The 20404-nt window shown below is 43.6% G+C and overlaps 1 protein-coding gene across 1 annotated transcript; it reads left to right on the forward strand.

Moving 5' to 3' along the window:
• The first annotated feature begins 20 nt into the window (after positions 1 to 20).
• CCIN (calicin) lies at positions 21 to 7742 on the forward strand. The gene has a single exon (XM_064578955.1). The coding sequence runs from the start codon at positions 4493 to 4495 to the stop codon at positions 6257 to 6259; it is 1767 nt and encodes a 588-aa protein (XP_064435025.1). The 5' UTR covers positions 21 to 4492; the 3' UTR covers positions 6260 to 7742.
• The last annotated feature ends 12662 nt before the right edge of the window (positions 7743 to 20404 follow it).

Below are 20404 nucleotides of genomic sequence, written 5' to 3' on the forward strand. Positions count from 1 at the left end.
GGTACCTTGCGCCCCTTTGGCAGCTGCGTTTTGATCCGTGTGACCTACCCTCACACGGCTGACTGGACTGAAGTGGACATGTGATCCAAGGGCAGCCAATCCCTGGGCTGGCCATGGACCAGGAATTTGAGCTAAGAAATGAGCGGAGCGTTTGCCAGTGGAACTAAAAAAATTAGGATGCCATGAGTCTGGGTTAGGGCCGTGGCCAGCCAGAACTATATGCAAGCCAACTTGCCAGTTGAAAATAAGTGGAAGTGAGAAAGCCAGTGTTAGAGGAACAAAAGAGGTGGCGCTCCTGAGCTTTCCAGCTCTGGGCCCAATCCGCGTATCGTTAAAACATACCCCTCGTCTTCAGGGCTTCCCAGCAAAAGGATATGTCAACTGATGTTCCCCAGAAGGTTGGAATATGAGGGTCCCCTCCCCGAGGGAGTCTTCTTAAGCCAAAAATGCTGAGCTGGGCCGGGAGTGGAGGGTGGGTGGAATAAAAAGACTGGGCTGAGGCCACACCTGGGCAGCCACCATGAGCAACAGGGACTGAATGATCAGTCAGTGGACTTCCTGGTGGCTCCTGGCGAGACCTTGCGCGAAATACACATACACAACCAGGGGGTGGACACTGGCCTGCAGCCAAGCTCGTGAGGCTGGCATCTGTTTCCTCAGTTGGCTGGAGAAAGATAAAAGCTGACCAGAAGAGCTTTCTAGGCTGAAGAAAAGCCAGGCAACAAAGCTGGCTGAGCAGGTGGGCACTAATTTTACTTCTTCAATGGATTTCTTTTTTTTTTTTTTTTAAAGATTTTTATTTATTTATTCTTGAGCGACAGAGAGAGAGAGAGGCAGAGGGAGAAGCAGGCTCCCAAGGAACAGAGAGCCCGATGAGGGACTCGATCCTAGGACCCTGGGATCATGACCTGAGCCGAAGGCAGATGCTCAACCATCTGAGCCACCCAGGCGCCCTCCTCAATGGATTTCTTAAAGACAGCAACTCCCACAGTTCAATTAGAGCAGAGGACAAGCCAGACTGCCAGCTCTCCTTTGTAGCCAGAGAACCGAGGAAGGAATCGGGGACCCCAGCTCCAAGCTCTAGCCCTGTGCTCTCAGAGTTGTGCTCCCTTCCCCACTCTGGGCTGCAGTCTGTCCAGCTGTACAAGGTCTGGCACATGGAGTTAAGTCTACTGGACCTTCTCAGGTCCGTGACACCCCCTATGCCCAACTTTCTCAACTGGAGAGACCTTCCTGCCCTGGTGGTCTGGCCTTGAAACAAAAGCAAAGGGGCCCAGCCTACTCCACCAAAGTGCCCCAGGACGTGGGGGCCAAGGGGCAGATGCAACAACAGGCCTGACCCCACCCATGCTCTACTCTTGGTTGGAATGCCCCAGGAGGTGAGGTCGGCCAGCCTCTCGCCAGGGCAGGCCTAGATGCCAATAGGAATGAAAAAGTGTCTGGTATCAACACCAAGAGGTCTCACCTGTGCCTAAATTGCTGCCACCCCTTGCGAGATCAGGGCTGGCGAAGCCTTGAGAGCTCAGTTAATCTCACGTGGAGAAAACGGGAGAACCCACCCAGACCACACAGCTAGTCTGGTGCAGAGGCTGAAATCTAAGCCTTTTTATGGGGAAAACAGAAGTTCTTAGCTTTGTGCAGAGATCCGTCAAGAGACTGAGGGCCTCTATACCATTCAGGAATCAAGGTGAACAGATTCAGCATTAAAACGTAAGTACTTTGGGGCACCTGGGTGGCTCAGTGGTTAGGCGTCTGCCTTCCGCTCCGCTCATGGTTCCAGGGTCCTAGGATCGAGCCCCACATCGGCCTCCCTGCTCTTCGGGAAGCCTGCTTCTCCCTCTCCCACTCCCCCTGATTGTGTTCCTTCTCTTGCTGTGTCTCTCTCTGTCAAATAAATAAATAATATCTTTTTTTTTGAAAGATATTATTTATTTATTTGAGAGAGAGAGCATGAGAGGGGTGAGGGTCAGAGGGAGGAGCAGACTCACTGCTAAGCAGGGAGCCCCATGCGGGACTCGATCCGGGACTCCAGGATCATGACCTGAGCCGAAGGCAGTCGCTTAACCAACTGAGCCACCCCAAAACAAAAAACGTTAAGTGCTTTTGAAGTTGTCAAGTTGCCAAATCCCAAAGAAAAAGCCAGGTCGGAAATGGAAGAATGAGGTACAGAGACGCTGAACGATCACCTGACTAAGCCAGGGAAGGAAAGAGCAGGCGGGCTCCCATTCCCCAAGCGTCAGGCGCCACTCTTCCTTGTAGGGGCGCTAAGGACGACCTAAGGGTCAGGGGTGGCGCTTGGGGCCCAGGTCCTCTCGGAACCACGTGGCCATCGCCGCAAAGGCCTTCGAGTTGAGCCCCTTGCCGGGAGCCCCCCAAGGCTGGTCCGGGGTGGGGCCCCTGGGCTCTCCCACTCTCGGCAGAAGCCGTCCGCCCTCCGTGGGGGCTCCGGCTGACCCTTAGCCCTTCCTCGGCACGGGCACTCCCGGAAGCCCACGCCCGCGCGGGGGCGGCGGAATCTGCGGGCACCCCACCCGGCGGGGGGCCCGGGGTGACGCCCCGAGTCAGAGTCGGCTTGTCTGCCGGGCTCCGCACCCCACCTGTAAAGCGGGCACAGGCGGCTTTTTGGTGAACGTGGGAGGCCCTGCCACGGGCGTTCCAGTCGCCGCGGGCGGCCGGACGCGAGGGAGCCCTGCGGCCAGGGGGCCGGGAGGCTGGGAGGGGGCGCTGCTGTCCCCGCGGGGAGGGGCTGCGGCGGGCGAGCGCAGGGGGCGGGCCGCCGGGGCCTGCGAGCCCGAGATGGCTCTCCGCCTCCACCGCGTGGCCGGACGAGGCTGGCGGAGCCCGCCCAAACGGGGCGCGGGATTCCGGAGGGATTCCAGACTCCCCCCCACCCCCAAACACCAACCAGACGACACGACAGGTATTTACGTATAAAGGGAGCAGCCAAGGACACCGGCGCTGGGTGAACTAAGATGGTATCAATAAAGTAACGGCAGCTAACATTTACTGAACGTTTACTACAAGCCAAACATTGTTACTTAACGCGCTCTCATCACTATCTCATTTAAATTCTTAATAATCTTCTAAGCGGGTACTATTACTCCCATGTCACAGATGAGGAAACTGAGGTTTAGAGAGTCTGAGCCACTTGTCCAAGTCGACGTTTGATGGAGAGAGCTGACCCACCACAGCCCCCAAAGTTGCATGACCACAGATTTGAAAATGTGGACAGGGTGCCTGGGTGGCTCAGTCGTTAAGCGTCTGCCTTTGGCTCAGGTCATGATCCCAGTGTCCGGGGATCGAGTCCCACATCGGGCTCCCTGCTTGGCAGGAAGCCTGCTTCTCCCTCTCCCACTCCCCCTGCTTGTGTTCCTGCTCTAGCTATCTCTCTCTGTCAAATAAATAAATAAAATCTTTAAAAAAAAAAAAAAGAAAGAAAATGTGGACAGAAGGTCCCAGTTTGCTGTGGAACTGAAATCATCAGGGCTTCAGAGGTGCTCCCACCCCCTGTGTGTGGCTCACTCCTCTATCCCTACTCAGCCAGTGGCCTCCACACCTCCCTCTATTTTATTTTATTTTTTTAAAGATTTTATTTATTTATTTGAGAGAGAGAATGAGAGAGAGCACATGAGAGGGGTTAGGGTCAGAGGGAGAAGCAGACTCCCCGTGGAGCAGGGAGCCCGTTGAGGGACTCGATCCAGGGACTCCAGGATCATGACCTGAGCCGAAAGCAGTCGCTTAACCAACTGAGCCACCCAGGCGCCCATCTCCTTCTATTTTAAAGAAGAATGGTGTCCATGGCTACAGAGTTCAGAAGGCAAAGGACAGAGCCTGAAATTCTTCTCTGATGGCCAGGAGCCTTGGCAGAGAAAGGTACCTAGAGGCCTGAGAATCAGAGACTGGGGAGAGTTAGGTAGTTAGGAGCTTCCTGGAAAGATGAAGAGTACTGAGTTATAGAAGGCTTGGCTTCCATGCCCTGGTCTGATTCCAACCTGCTGTGTGATCTTGGGCAAGTTCCTTCTCTTCTCTGGGCTTGTTTCCCTCCTGTACATGGAAGGATCCTTCTAGATCCAAAAATCTCTTATCTTCCCCCACCTTCCCCTTTTCCCTTCCTATACCACCCCCACCCAGACTGGCTCCGACATTCCAAAAATAGCCTTGAACTGAGTTTTAAAAGCGCCAGGTAAGAGCTGCAACCCATCTCTGAGATTCTCCTGAGCTCTGGGCCCAGGGCTTTAAATCCTGGCAGGGTATCTAGCCTTGGCAGGTTGGAGCCATCAGAGGGGAGAAAGGTCCTGTGCCTCTGAGAAAGGCCTCAGGGGCTGGCATTGTGATGACCTCATCCATTCTATGACATCACCCTCTCTCCCAGCCCCCCTCCTCCCTGATCAACTACTCTGCAAACAACCATCAATCTGAATCCCAAAGGCCTGAGAACGTCTGTTCTCCAGTACCTGCTGCTGATCTTCTGCCTCAGCCAGCAAGAAGCACCATGAAACTGGAATTCACGGAGAAAAACTACAACAGCTTTGTGCTGCAGAACCTGAACAAACAGAGGAAACGCAAAGAGTACTGGGACATGGCCCTGACTGTGGACCACCATGTTTTCTTTGCACATCGCAACGTGCTGGCTGCTGTCTCCCCACTGGTGAAGAGCCTCATCTCCAGCAATGACATGAAGACCACCGATGAGCTCTTCATCACCATTGACCCCAACTACCTGAGTCCGGCCACGGTGGACCAGCTCCTGGACTACTTCTACAGTGGCAAGGTGGTGATCTCGGAGCAGAACGTGGAGGAGCTCCTTCGCGGGGCCCAGTATTTCAACACACCACGCCTTCGAATCCACTGTAACGACTTCCTGATTAAGTCCATCCGCCGTGCAAACTGCTTGCGCTACCTCTTCTTGGCTGAGTTGTTTGAGCTCAAAGAGGTATCAGACTTGGCCTACTCTGGCATTCGTGACAACTTCCACTACTGGGCCAGTCCTGAGGGCTGTATGCACTTCATGCGCTGTCCACCTGTCATCTTTGGCCGCCTGCTCCGAGATGAAAACTTGCATGTGCTCAATGAGGACCAGGCTCTCAGCGCACTCATCAATTGGGTGTACTTCCGGAAGGATGAGCGGGAGAAGTATTTCAAGAAGTTCTTCAACTACATCAATCTTAATGCCGTCTCCAACAAGACACTGATGTTTGCCAGCAACAAGTTGATGAGCATGGAGAACAGCTCAGCCCATGCAACCCTGATTGAGAGTGTCCTCATGGACCGAAAGCAGGAGAGGCCATCCAGCCTGTTGAGCTACCAGCGGAAAGGGGCCCTGCTTGATTCGGTGGTCATCCTGGGTGGCCAAAAGGCCCATGGCAAGTTCAATGATGGAGTGTTTGCCTACATCATCCAGGAGAACCTGTGGCTGAAGCTGTCAGAGATGCCCTATCGGGCGGCAGCACTTAGTGCCACCTCTGCTGGTCGCTACATCTACATCTCTGGTGGTACCACTGAGCAGATTTCTGGGCTGAAGACAGCTTGGCGGTATGACATGGATGACAACTCCTGGACCAAGTTGCCAGACCTGCCGATTGGGCTTGTCTTCCACACCATGGTGACCTGCGGGGGGACAGTGTACTCAGTGGGTGGGAGCATTGCTCCAAGGCGGTATGTCTCCAACATCTATCGCTATGATGAGCGCAAGGAGGCCTGGTGCCTGGCAGGGAAGATGAGCATCCCTATGGATGGCACAGCCGTGATCACCAAGGGTGACCGGAATCTGTACATTGTCACGGGGCGGTGCTTGGTGAAAGGCTATATTTCCCGGGTTGGAGTGGTGGACTGCTTTGACACCAACACTGGGGATGTGGTCCAGTGTATCACCTTCCCCATTGAGTTCAACCACCGGCCCCTGCTCTCTTTCCAGCAGGACAACATCCTCTGTGTACACAGCCACCGGCAGAGTGTGGAAATCAACCTGCAGAAGATAAAGGCCAACAAGACAACCACCTCGGTGCCTCTCTTGCCCAACAACTGCCCCTTAGATGTGTCCCATGCTATATGCTCCATTGGAGACAGCAGAGTGTTTGTATGTGGGGGCGTCACCACAGCCAGCGATGTCCAGACAAAGGACTACACCATCAACCCAAATGCCTACTTGTTGGACCAAAAGACAGGCGAGTGGAAGACCCTGGCCCCCCCACCGGAGGCACTGGACTGTCCTGCCTGCTGTCTAGCCAAGCTACCTTGCAAGATTCTTCAAAGGATTTAAACAACTTTTTCAGTGGGAGAATAAGTAAATGCATTATTATTCACAATTTAATGAGAGAGAGAGGAAGATGGCCTGTTGGTTCCTTCTTAGTGTTCCAGTCTGTTTGGCCCTGACAGTGGAGATCCTGGGCTAGGGCTGCTCCCAGTGGGTGGAAATTCAGGGCGACTCTGTCATTGGAGGGATCCAAGCTGAGGCTGGAATGGAGTCCCTGATGGGTGGGACTGAAGCATCTCCTGGGCACTGGCCAAGGTGGTGTCTGGAAAGCCCCCATTCTATCCCCTATAGTTCTCTCGCCGGCATCTGCTAGATGGACAGATAAAGTGTTTGCTTAGAGTTATGAAGCCTCAGGCTCCTCCAACACTCACTGCCCTCGAGTCTGTCCAGGAGGGCAGGGGAGGGCCAATCCCAGGTTTGGGACAGGAGGCTCATGGGCTGGGCTGGGGGGTGGGGGTGGAGAAAATGATGTGGGAAAGGCTCAGGGAGGGGGATAGCCGGAACCGAGCAGGCAGGGTCACTTGGCTGTTGTATTTGCCCACACAGCTGTGGTGTGTTGAGTCTTATTTGTGGGGAAGTTGTGGGGTTACTTACAACTGTTTTCAGTAAGCAAAGTACATCAGGAACTTTCTCGAGGAATACAGGGCCTGAGGGACTGGGAGTGAAAGAGAGATCAGTAAAGGGAGAAAAAAAGAAGTCTATGCAGTAGTCCCCCCTTATCTGTGGTTTTACTTCCTGTGGTCAGCTGTTGTCCAGAAGCAGACGATCCTGCTTTGGACGAATCCGCGGAAGGTCGGTCTTAGCCCTACACTATGTCACAACGCCCCCGTCATTCCCCTCCCCTCATCTCTTCACATAGGCAGGTTAGCATCTCACATCGTTACAAGAAGGGGGAGTACAGCACAATGAGATGTTTTGAGAGAGCGGGAGAGGCCACATTCACATGACTTTATTACAGTAAATTGTTAAATTTGTTCTATTTTTCATTATTGTTATTATTCTCTCACTGTGCCTAATTTGTAAATTAAACTTTATCATAGGTGTGTGTGTACAGGAAAAAACCTAGTATATAGAGAGAGGGTCTGGCACTACCTGCAGTTTCAGGCAGCGACTAGGGGTCTTGGAACGGATCCCCTGCAGATAAGGGGGGACTACTGTATCTCTGCTGGGAAGAACCTTGGAGATGAGGTGAGAGGACAGGATGGTGTCGTAGCTGGGAGCATGGCCACTGGGGCTTAAAACCAGTTCCACCACCTGCTGGGTAATCCTGGCCAAACTACTTCAGGTCTCTGTGCCTTTGTTTCCTTATCTGCAAAAGAGAGAGAGCAAGAGTGCCTACCTCCTAGGGTGATGTGAAGCTTAAATGAGTTAATACGTGCAGCATACCTAGGACGGTTCCTGGCATTATTACGGTGCTACAGGAGAACATTTTTTTTTAAAGGAAAAAAAAGAAAAGAGTGTGGCAAGGGTCCAGGTTCTTGAGCCTTTATATCAAGTAAGGTCCCCTAAAAGGCTCTTAGAGACTCCCTCCCTCAAAGTCTTGGCGAGCTTTCCTCAATTCTAACTATCTCTGTTTCCCTTTCATCCAGTGGTGTACTAATCTATAATCCTCCACAACTGAGAAGAAAATTACCAAGTCCTTGAGAACCATATACGATCCTCATTTATCCACTCATTCATGAATTTACTTATTCATCTATTCATCAATTCACACACACACACACACACACACACACACCATTCCCTGAGGCCTCTCTGTGCAGGTCCTTGTCCCAGGTGTTGGGGCCACAGGCATGACACAGACGATCCATGTCCCAGTAAGGGAGCATCTAGAGCAGTTCTGTGCAATAGAAATGTAACGCAAGCCACATATGTAATTTAAAGTTTTCTAGAAGCTTCACTACAAAAGTAAAAATAAATAGGTGAAATTACTTTTAATAATATATTTTATTTAACCCAATAGATCCAAATATTAAATAATCAGTGTAAACATTTATTAATGAGATATTTACTTTTTTTTTTTCATATTAAGGCTTTGGAATCGTGGGTATATTTTACACTTAGAGCACAAATGGATTTGGACTAACCAAATACATAAGGCTCCAGGAGGCTGGTGGCTACTGTATTATATCGTGCAGGACAGTTTAGATAGCTTCATGGCTCAAACCTGCTCCATCCCCTTCTTTTTCCCTCTCAGTCCTGTTCGACCTGCTCTGCATCATCTTCTTGACCTCTCTGCTGGGTGGCCACTTGCTTCAAAGCCCACCTTCTGCCCAAGTCTTACTTTGCTCCCTGAAAGTGAGGACCTTAGACTTCACAGCTGACCCTCTCTTCTCTGGAACCTCCCCACCTTTCTCACTTCTTCAGCGCAGGACAGCCCCCAGCTCTGTGGCCTCACTGCCATTCTCCAGGTGGAAGTACAAAAGGGTCCTACAGATCCAAGCAACTCAGCCCAGCTGCCCCCACCCCCAGCCCACCAGGCTTATCTGACTCCGGATGCCATTCTCCACAGCTGATTCTCTAGCCCTCTCTGGTGTCCTGAGGCCCCACTCTTCTCCTCTCCTCTTTCTCAACAGCTTACCTCTCCTTCTGCCACCAGATCTCCAGAGAAAGAGAGGTCACATGATCTGAGCTCCACGAACAGTCCCACATCCACCAAAACTCTCTCCAGAGCTTCTGCTGCTTTCCTGCCTCTCAGAGGAAGCTGTGTCCTCCCACGATTCAACGCCGATCCCCCTCCCCTGGCTCTCCATTTTGTCACCTCGCAGCTTCTCAGGACCCCTCAGTTCCTTCTCTCTATACATCCCCTTCCTGACTTTTTCTCTTTATTCCATAAATATTCTCAAGTTTCTCTTTTTCTGGAAACAAACCCTCTTCAGCTCTGAGGCCCACCTCTTGCTATCTGCCCATCTTTTTCCTCAGCTAAACGTCCTAAATGTCTCTGCTCTCTGGCTCCATCTCTCATTTCCAGATCAATCTCTAAATGACTCAGTCTGTCTTCTGTTCCTACCATGCTACCAAACTGTCTCCTAACAACATTGTCCTCTTTGTCCTTTTCTCCATCGATTCTTTCCCTTGCAGTACTGGGCAGCATCGACCTCTCTTGCCTGTAGCAGAATCACTAGGATGCTTGCTAAAAAGGGAGATCTTTGGCATACCTAAGCCCTCCCCACATTAAAATTAGACCATAAGGTTGAAACATTCAAGGCTTAGCACCTTGAGGAGGCTGGCAGAGCCAAATGCCGGACTCAGAGTCAAAATCTTGGCTTTAGCTACAAGGGAAGCTTTAGCAATTCATAGCAGAGATTGTGGTCTTGAAAGACAAGGCTTTTGAACTACAACTCAGGTCTTCAAACTCAGGAACATGAAGTCTTTCCAAGGGTAATTCAGACATGCACAGTTTTTAGGGAATCGGTTTCCGGATCTTCAACTTTTTTCCTAAAATCAGTCTACCTGAGAATACACCTGTGGTGATTTCCTTCTAGTTCTCTTTTCCCACCTTCCCTTTCAAAATTATTCTTCAAACACCTTACACACACACACACACACACACACAAACACACACACACACAGCAACCTTTACCCATTCCATATCTTCCTAGGATGTCCTGCCTCATGATGCCACACAACGGTGTAAACGGATGTCCATGAAGCCTCCTTTCATCAAGACACCAACAGCCAAAGAAGAGTTTGTTGTATTTTTCTGTCTTACTTTTACAGTATTTCTGTTAAGGTGTGAAGTCTGGTGTTAAAAACTGGGGTTCTTTGGTCCAAGTTAGGTTGTTCAGAATAAATAGCATGATGGAATGATGACATATTTTTTTTAAAGATTTTATTTATTTATTTGAGAGAGAGAGAGTGAGAGAGAGAGCCCAAGAGGGGGTAGGGTCAGAGGGAGAAGCAGACCTCCTGCCGAGCAGGGAGCCTGACGTGGGACTCGATCCCAGGACTCCGGGATCATGACCTGAGCCGAAGGCAGTTGCTTAACCAACTGAGCCACCCAGGCACCCTGATGACATATTTTGAAAAGCTTTTTTATAGAGATATAATTCACCTACCATATAATTCAACCAAAGTGTACAATTCATTAGCTCTTAGTATATTCACAGAGTTGTACGATCATTATCACAATCAATTTTATAACTTTCTCATTACCCCAAAAAGAACCCTTGAACTTCTTAGTTGTCACTCTCTAACTCTCTTATCTTCCCAGCCCTAGGCAACTGCTAGTCTACTTTCTGTCTCTATGGATTAGCCCATCCAAGATGTTTCATAAAAATGGAATCATTCAGTATGTGACTTCTTACCTGGCTTCTTCAACTTAGCATAATGTTTGCAAGGTTCACCTATGTCGTGGCATGAGCCGTTACATCATTCCTTTTTACGGCTGAATAATATTCTACCGTATGGATATACCACATATTATTAATTCATTTATCAGTTAATTGATGGACATCTAGGTCGTTCCTACTTCGTAGCTGGTATGAATAATGCTCTATGAACATTCATGTACCAGTTTTTGTGTTCACATGCGTCTTCATTTCTGTTGGGTATATACCTCAGAGTAGAATTGTTGGATCCTGTGGTAACTCTATGTTTAAGTATTTCAGAAACTGCCAGACTGTTTTCAAAGCAGATGCATCATTTTACATTCCCACCTGCAATGTATGGCAGTTTCAACTTCTCCATGTCCTTGTCAACACTTCTTATTGTCTGTCTTTCCAAATACAGTCATCCTCCTGGGAGCAAGTGGTATCCCATTGTGGTTTTGACTGACATTTCCCTGATGGCTAATGAGGCTGGAGCATCTTTCCATGGGCTTATTTTATGAGAGCTGTTTAATAACCTTGTCCCTTCCACTCTGAGCTGTTGTCAGAGAAAGCATTCTTCCTGAAGAAGGGTTCTGTGAGGACAAAACAAAGACAGAGTGGCTCAGAAATATCGACAGCCGTAGTGTATGATTTCATTCTGGCCACAGAATCACGGCAAGTCTATGCTTTCCTACCTACCCATTTATTTTCGAATTAGAATATTCAAGATTTGTTAAAAGTGTTTTAGAAAATACCTAGGACCAAGTATGCTTTGCATTTTCACCGTTCTCATTAGTGAGAAGGAGCTCTGTTATCCCACGTCTAGTTGCGTATTTTATACCATTTAAAGGATGACATAAAACATTCCACATTTACTTCCAAAAGATCGGTGTTAAATCTTTACATCTTTGAACAAAAGTAAATATATCACATGTAAGTTAGAATGCTTATTGAGAAATTTCTTGTGTCATATAAGAAATATGACATGCTAAATAAACCCTTTTTATTGTGAATACAACACACAAAAGCAATGATACATATCTATATAGTTTAACAAATTATTGTAAATATTGTAAGTATCCATGTAACTACTATTGAGCACAAGAAATAGAGCATTGTCAAGACCTCAAAAGCTATATGGCCGCTTTCCTGATTATAATCTCTTTTCTCCCCTCTGACCTTTATGATAATATGTTCCTGACTTTTCTATATAGTTTTATTATCTAAATAGGCATTTCTCATGTATAGATAAGTTCAACCTGGTTTTGGACTTCACAAGAAAATTGTACAGTATGGATTATCTTGTGCCTGGCCTCTTTTGCTCAAAATTATGTTTTATAATTTATCCATGTTGTTGTATGTAGATTTAGTTCCATCCATTTCACATCTGTATACTATTCTGTCTTATGAATATGTCATTTTCCTTATCCATTCTCCTGTTAATGGACATCTGGGTTGTTTGCAGTTTGGGCGATTACAAACAATGTTGTTCTTGTGAGTGTATCTTGGTGTACATGTACCAAGTTTGTCTAGGGCATATACCTAGTAGTGGGATTGCTCTCTTATTTGTAAGATAATTTGCAAATTATTTTTGCAAAGTGTTTGTTAATTAACATTGTCATTTGCAGTATATGAGAACTTCTGTTGTTTTACATGCTTGCCAGTACTTGGTATTGTCAGGCTTTTAAATTATAGCCAATTGGATATTAAGTGGTATCTCAATGTGTTCTTTTTTTTTTAAGATTTTATTTATTTGGGCGTACCTGGGTGGCTCAATCGTTAAGCGTCCGCCTTTGGCTCAGGTCATGATCTCAGGGTCCTGGGATGGAGCCCCGCATCAGGCTCCCTGCTCAGCGGGAAGCCTGCTTCTCCCTCTCCCACTCCCCCTGCTTGTGTTCCCTCCCTCGCTGTGTCTCTCTCTGTCAAATAAATAAATAAAATCTTTAAAAATATATATTTTATTTATTTGTCAGAGAGAGAGAGCAAGCACAAGCAGGGGGAGTGGCAGTCAGAGAGAGAAGCAGGCTCCTTGCCAAGCAAGGAGCCTGAGGCGGGACTCCGTCATGACCTGAGCCGAAGGCAGATGCTTAACTGACTGAGCCACCCAGGCATCCCTCAATGTGGTTTTGGTTGTTTTTTTTTTTTTTTTAAGATTTATTTATTTATTTTAGAGGGAGGGAGAACTGGGGGAGGGGCAGAGGGACAGAATCTTCAAGCAGACTCCCCGCTGAGTGTGGACCCTGACACAGGACTCAGTCCTATGACTCATGAGATCATGACCTGAGCCAAAATCACGAGTGGGTGCTTAACTGACAGCCACCCAGGTGTCCCTGGAATTCCTAATATATTCTGGATATGAGCCCTTTATCAGTTACATATGTGGTAAATATCTTCTTCCCCTCTGTGGCTTGTCTTTTCACTCTTCATGGTATATTTTAATTGTAATTAGTCCTATTTGTCTTTTCCTTTTTGGTTACTGCTCTTTGATAATTGGAGAAAATATTCTCTACCCTGGGGTCACAAGGTTCCCATGTGGATATATAACTGTCCAATCAACTTTCCACTTCTCTGCAGTGCGACCTTTGTTGTCAATCACATGTCCCTAGAGAGAAATGTGTTTATGAGCTCTCTTAGTTCATTGGTCTATTTTTCTGATCTTATACCAATACCACAGGCAGCAGTTACTGACATTACCAAAGCTTTATCACATCCTACATAGTTTAGATTAGTAGAATTAGACCATCAAGATCCACAGAAAACCTGTTGGGATTTTGGTTGTGATTGTGCTAAATTTATAGATCAGTTTAGGGAAATCTGATATATTTACAGTATCAATTTTTAAAATTCATGAACATGGTATATCTCTCCACTTTGGAGAGTCTTCTTTAATTTCTCTCAAAGTTTTATACCTCACTTTGTAGAGGTCTCACATACTTTTGTTAGATTTATTTTTAGGTACTTGACATTTAAAAATTCGTACACACATGTAAGTATACTTTATAATATCCTTTTAAAAATTCATTTCCTCTTTTTATAGTTGGTATTTAGAAATATAGCTGGTTTTTGTATATTGATTTGTATTTAGCAAATTGTAGGACATCTTTATGTATTCTGGATGTGAGCCCTTTATCAGTTGTACATGTGGTAAATATTTTCTCTCCACTAATATGAATCATGTAATATGAATATGTAAAAAGCAAAACTACAAAACTTTTAGAAGAAAACATAGGAGAAAATATTTGTACCCTGGAGTTAAGCAAAGATTTCTTAGATATGACATCCAAAGCACGATCCATTTTAAAAATTGATAAATTGGACCTCATCAAAATGAAAAACCTTTGGGCACCTGGGTGGCTCGGTCAGCTAAGCGTCTGCTTAGCTGCTGGGATCAAGTCCCTGATCCTTGCTCAGCTGGGAGGCTGCTTCTCCTTCTCCCTCTCTCTCTGCTTGTGCGCTGCTCCCCCTGCTTGTGTGCTCTCGCTCTCTCTCTCCCTCTGTCAAATAGGTAAATAAAATCTTTAAAAAAATGAAAAACTTTTGCTCTGGGAAAGATACTATTAAGAGCATGAAAAGACAAGCCACATATTGAAGAAAATATTTGCAAATCGCCTATCTGGCAAAGGACTTGTATCCAGAATATGTAAATAATTTTTAAATAATTTATTTATAGATATTTCTATACTTTCCAAATACACAATTATATTACATATAATGACTTTCTATTTCTTTAAGGAAATTTCCTCTATTCCAAGTTCACTAAGAGTTTTTATTGTGACAGTGAATGTTATCGAATATTTTTTTCTGCATCTAGTGAAATGAGCACAGGTTTTCATCTTTAATCTATTAATTAGGACAAGTCACTTTTATTAATTTGTCGATGCAAAACCATTCATTCCTGGTATAAACTTGGCTATGACATATAACATAGTTTTATATAAAATGCTGTATATTTTTATATAATTACTAGACTTAGTAACTATAGAATTCCTTCTAAATATTGCTGGATTTCATTTGCCATATAGTCACTCATTTTTATTTTACTTGTAAAATTATCATAGGAAGCTATCATAAATGGTATTTTAAAAATTTTAGTTTCTAACCACACATTGCTAGTATAGAGAAATATGATTGATTTTTGTGTGCTCACCATGTGTCTTGCAACTTGGCTAAACTCACTTATTAGTTTTAGGAGTGTTTTGGGTAGATTTCTTGAAATTTTCTAGTAGACAGTCACGTCATCTGCAAATAGGGACAACTTTATTCCTTCCTCTGCAATCTTTATGCCTTTTTTTAAATTAAGTTTTTAATTTTAATTCCAGTATAGTTAACATACAGAGTTATATTAGTTTCAGGTATACAATATTGTGATTTAACAATTCTATACATTACTCAGTGCTTATCATGATAAGTGTACTTTTAATCCCCTTCACCTATTTTACCCACCCTCCCTGCCCACCTCCCCTCCAATATGCCTTCTTTTTCTTTTTCTTATCTTACTATATTGGCTAGGACTTCCAATGCAATATTGAACAGGAGTGGTGAAGGAATATTCTTTTTTTTTTTTTAAGTTTTTTTATTTATTCATTCGAGACACAGAGATACAGAGAGAGAGAATACGAGCAGGGGGAGAAGCAGAGGGAAGGGGAGAAGCAGGCCCCCCGCTGAGCAGGGAGCCCGATGTGGGACTCGATCCCAGGACCCTGGGATCATGACCTGAGCCGAAGGCAGACGCTTAACGACTGAGCCACCCAGGCGCCCCGGTGAAGGAATATTCTTGACTTGTCACTAATCTGAGGGGAAAAACATTCAGTTTTCACCATTAATATGTCAAATTTATCATTAATATGATAGGTTTTTCATAGATGAGTCTTTATAATAAGTAGGTATTGAATTTTGTCAAAAATTTTTTCTGTGTAAATTACGTGATTTTTCTTCATTAGACCGTGAATGTGGTGGATTACATTGATTTGTTTTTCAAATATTGAACCAGTTTTGTATCCTGGGATAAACTCCATTTTGTCATGATATACTGTTCTTTTTAATATGTTGATGGATTCAATTTGCTAATACAGGTCTTTCTCAACTTACAATGGGGTTATGTCCTGATAAACCCATTTTAAGTTGACAATATCCAAGTCAAAAATGCATTTAATACACCTAACCTACCAAACAGCTTAGCTTAGCCTGGCCTACCTTAAACATGCTCACTTACATTAGCCTGCAGGTGGAAAAAATCATCTAACACAAAGCCCATTTTATAATGAAGTGTTGAATATCTCATGTAATTTATTGGCTCCTGAAAGTGAAACTCAGATTGGTTGTATGGGTACGAATGGTTCTAAGTATATCGGTTGTTTATTTTTGTGATCTGGAGCTACCACCGCTAAGGAGTATTATACCACGTATCACTAGCCTGGGAAAAGATCAAAATACAAAATTCAAACAGTTTCTACTGAATGAGTATTGCTTTTGCGCCATCATAAAGTTGAAAAATCATACATTGAATCATCATTAAGTTGGGGACTGTATTCTGTTGGGGGATTTTTGCATCTATGTTCTTAGGGGATATTGATCCATAGTTTTCTTTTTTTGGACTCCCTTTGTCTAGTTTTAGTACCAGAGTAATGCTTGCTTCATAAAATTAGTTGGGAAGTGTTCCCTTCTCTCTCTCTCTCTCTCTCTCTCTCTCTTTTTCAGGAGATATTGCTTAGAATTGGTGTTACGTCCTTAAATATTTGGTAGAACTGGCTGACAATACTATCTAGTCGTGGAGTTTTGTTTTGCTTTGTTGTTGGTTGTGGTGGTTTTTTATTTTGTTCTGTTCTGCTTTGTTGCTGTTGTTTTTTTTGTTTTGGTTTTTTTTTTTTGCACTGGGGAGAGGTTTTTAACTACAAATTCGACTTTTTAGTCATAGGGCTATTCAGATTACCATTTCATCTTTGGTGAGTTTTGGTAGTTTGTGGCTTTCAGGAATTTGTCCATTTCACTTACATTGCCAAATTTATGTACACAGAGTGTTCATAATATTCTCTTATTATCCTTTTCATGTTGCAGAGTACTTCATGATGTCAGTAATTTGTGTCTTCTTTTCAGTCTTGCTAGAGATTTATTTTATTGATTTTTTTTCCAAGAACCAGCTTTTGATTTCATCTCTCTATTTCTCTGTTTTCAATTTTATTGATTTATACTCTTTATTGTTTCTTCTGCTTGCTTTGGGTTTATTTTGCTTTATTTTTAGTCTCTTAAAGTGGAAGCTTATTTACTTGAGACCTTTCTTCTTTTCTAATACTAGCATTTACTACTAAAAATTTTACTCTAAAAACTACTTTAACTACATCCCACAAACTTATATTTGTATTTTCATTCATTCAGTTAAAAATATTTTTCTAATTTCCCTAGAGACTTGACTCATGGATTATTTAGAAGTGTTTTGTTTAATTTCCAAAGTTTTAGAATTTTCTTTGTGTCTTTCTGTTCACCATATCTACTTTAATTCCATTATGGTCAGAGAGCATACACTATTTTTTCCCAGTTCTTTTAATACTTGTTGAGGTTTGTTTTATGACCCCAGATATGATTTGTCTTGATGAATGTCCCATGTATACTTGGAAAAAAATGTATATCTAGTTATTGTTGAATAGAGTGTCCTATAAATGTCAATTAGGTCCAGTTGGTTGATGATGTTGTTCAGTTCTATATCCTTGTTGATTTTCTTTCTACTAGTTCTACAGATTTTTCTGAGTGTTGAAGTCCCCAACTATAATTGTGTATTTGTGTTTCTCCTTTTCATCCTGTCAGTTTTTGCATCATGTATTTTGAAGTAATTGTTGTTACTTACATACACATTTAGGATTTTAATGTTTTCTTGGTGAATTGACCCTTTTATCATTAGGTAATATACACCTTTATCCCCTGTTATTTTCCTTGCTTTGAGTCTACTTTGTCTGATATTAGTGTTTGCATGGTTTATCATTTTCCATCCTTTTAATCTACCTATATCATCCTGAAGTTTCTTGTAGACGACTATAATTGGTTCATATCTTGTTATTCTAACAAACTCTGATTTTTGTATTGGTGTGTTTAAAACAGTTACATTTAATGGCACTTATTGATATGTTTGGATTTAGGTCTATCATTTTATTTTTATTTTAAAGATTTTATTTATTTGACAGAGAGAGCACAAGCAGAGGGAGAGAGAGGGAGAAGGAGGCTCCCTGCTGAGCAAGGAGCCCGATGTGGGACTCGATCCTAGGACCCTGGGATCATGCTGGGCCGAAGGCAGCTGCTTAACTGACTGAGCCACCCAGGCGGCCTGGTCTATCGTTTTATTATTCATTTTCCATTTTCCCCCTCTTTTGCATTCCTCTGCCTTCTTTCCTGCCTTCTTTTAGGTTATTTGAATATTTTTTAGTACTCCATTTTAATTTACTGTGTTTCGACAATATCTCTTTGTATAAAGTTTTTAGTGGTTTTTCTAGGGATTACAATATACATACTGAACTTCATAGTCTATTTAAAATTAATATTTTACTACTTCAAGTGGAATATAAAAACCTTACTCCATATAAGTCCCTTTACCTTTGCCCTTTATATTATAGTTATCTTGTACATTACATCTAACACATTGAAAACCCCATCAGACACTGATATTTTTTTGCTTTCAAATATCAAGCATATTTTTAAAAACTCAAGAGAAAAAGAATGGTCTATTATATTTACCCAGATGCTTATCATTTTTGTTGCTTTTCCTTCATTTCTGATGTTCTAGCTTTCATTTTGGTGTCATTTCCCTTCTCTGAAGAACTTCCTTTAGCCGTTCTTTTAGAGCATGTCAACTGGCCATGAATTCTCTTTCTTTTCCTTCTTCTGAGAATGTCTTTATTTTGTCTTCATTCCTGGAGGTTATTTTTACTGGATAGAAAATTCTGGCTTGATAGTTCCTTTTTTCAACACCTTAAAAATGTTGTGCCACCTCCTCTGGCCTTCATGGTTTCTTTTTTCTTTCTTTTTCTTTTTTTAAGATTTTATGTATGTATGTATGTATGTATGTATTTGAGAGAGAGAGAACATGATTGAGGAGAGGGGCAAGGGAAAGAGAGAGAGAGAATTTCAAGCAGACTCCCACTGAGTGCGGTGCCAATCCCATGACCCCAAAATCATGACCTGAGGCCCCAAGATCACGACCTGAGCCAAAATCAAGAGTTGGATGCTTAACCGACTGCACCACCCAGGTGCCCCTGGCCTTCATGGTTTCTGACGAGATTTCAACATTCATTTAAATCATTGCTTCTCTGTCAGGAATGTGTTATTTTTGTCTGGCCACGTGGAAGATTTAGTTTCTTTAGTTTTCAGCAGCTTTATTATGATGTGTATGGAGACAAAATTCTTTGGTTTTATCTGGTTTGGAGTTCACAGAGCTTTTTGCATATGTAGATTTATGTCTTTTGCCAAATTTGGGGAGTTTTCAGCTGTTATTACTTCAAACATTTTTTCCAGCTCTGCACCCTTTTCTATTTCTGGAAGTCTGATGGAACAAATGCTGGACTTTTTTTATTGTTCCACAGGTCCCTGGGGATCTTTTTGGGTTTTATTTTTCCTCACTGTTTTCCAGACCTATTTTTACTCATTGTTATGTTCACTTACTTTTCTCTCTGTCATCTCTACTCTGTTTTGGAATATATCCAGTGAGTTTTTAATTTCTGGGTTTTCTTACTTTCCAGTCCTAACATTTCCATTTTATTATTCTCTGTATTTTCTATTTCCTTACTGAACCTTTCTAGTTATCCATTTGTTCCAACGGTGTTTACGATTCTTAGAGCATTTTTATAATAGCTGCTTTAAAGTCTTTGTCACATGATTCCAGTATCTAAGTTATCTTGGTATTGACATGTGTTGACTGTCTTTATTTGTGAGTTGAGATTTTCCTTATTCACATGCCAATTAATTATTCATCTGCCAAGTTTAAGAATATATGTTAAACGTTTTGAATGTTAGGCTATGAAACTCTGGCTCTTGTTTAAATCATATGAAGAATGTTGATATTTTTGTATTAGTATGCAATTGACCTAAATAGATTCAGGCCATAAGTTCCAAACCACTCTTGTGGACTGTGGTTAGAATTTCATTTCAATTTTCAAAGACTTTGCAATGGTGTTCAGATCTAGTCCACATGTGCGCCACCCAGTGGACAGTCTGGGACCTGGACAGTGGAAAATTCGGTTCTCAAAAGTCTAGGTGCTGATTAAGACCACGTCAACCTAGTTACAGCTCAGGGCTGAGCCCAGGAGTTTGTAAACAATTTTACAGGGTCACTTCCCCAAGGTGCTCCCTCTCTGTGATTTCCCTTGCACTGTTCACTTCCCTGAGATTCCTATTTTTGGTTCTCCACCAGAAAGCTAGAGCTTTGCTTAGCCCACTCTGTCTGCCATGCACTTTCATAACTGTACCCGTGTCTGAGGCCAAGTGGCAGGATAACCAGAGGATAAAAAATAATGAACTCATTGCCAGTTCAGTGCTTCATATTTTTTGGTCTTCTTCCCCAATTTGCCTGCCACTATTTACTCTCCAGAGTCCTCAAATAGCTTCTGCTCCATGCATTCTGGCTAGGTTTTATAGCTGCATTCACTGGGAAAGACCAGGAGGAATGTGCTTACTCCATCTCACTCCCACTCATGGTTTTTTCAACTATATTCATGAATGATTTTGCTTATAATTTTCCTTTCTCTGTTTTGGGTTTTGTATCAAGACTGTGCTTACCATAAAATCAGTTGGAGTGTATTCTCTTTTTAAAAATTCTCTGGAAGAATTTGTGAAGACAAGAAGTTTCACTGATGAAGGCAAA

The sequence above is a fragment of the Mirounga angustirostris genome, unplaced genomic scaffold, assembly GCF_029215605.1.
Source record: "Mirounga angustirostris isolate CCGP_5_RB_7025 unplaced genomic scaffold, mMirAng1.0.hap1 SCAF_15, whole genome shotgun sequence".
NCBI classification, from domain to species: Eukaryota; Metazoa; Chordata; class Mammalia; order Carnivora; family Phocidae; genus Mirounga; species Mirounga angustirostris.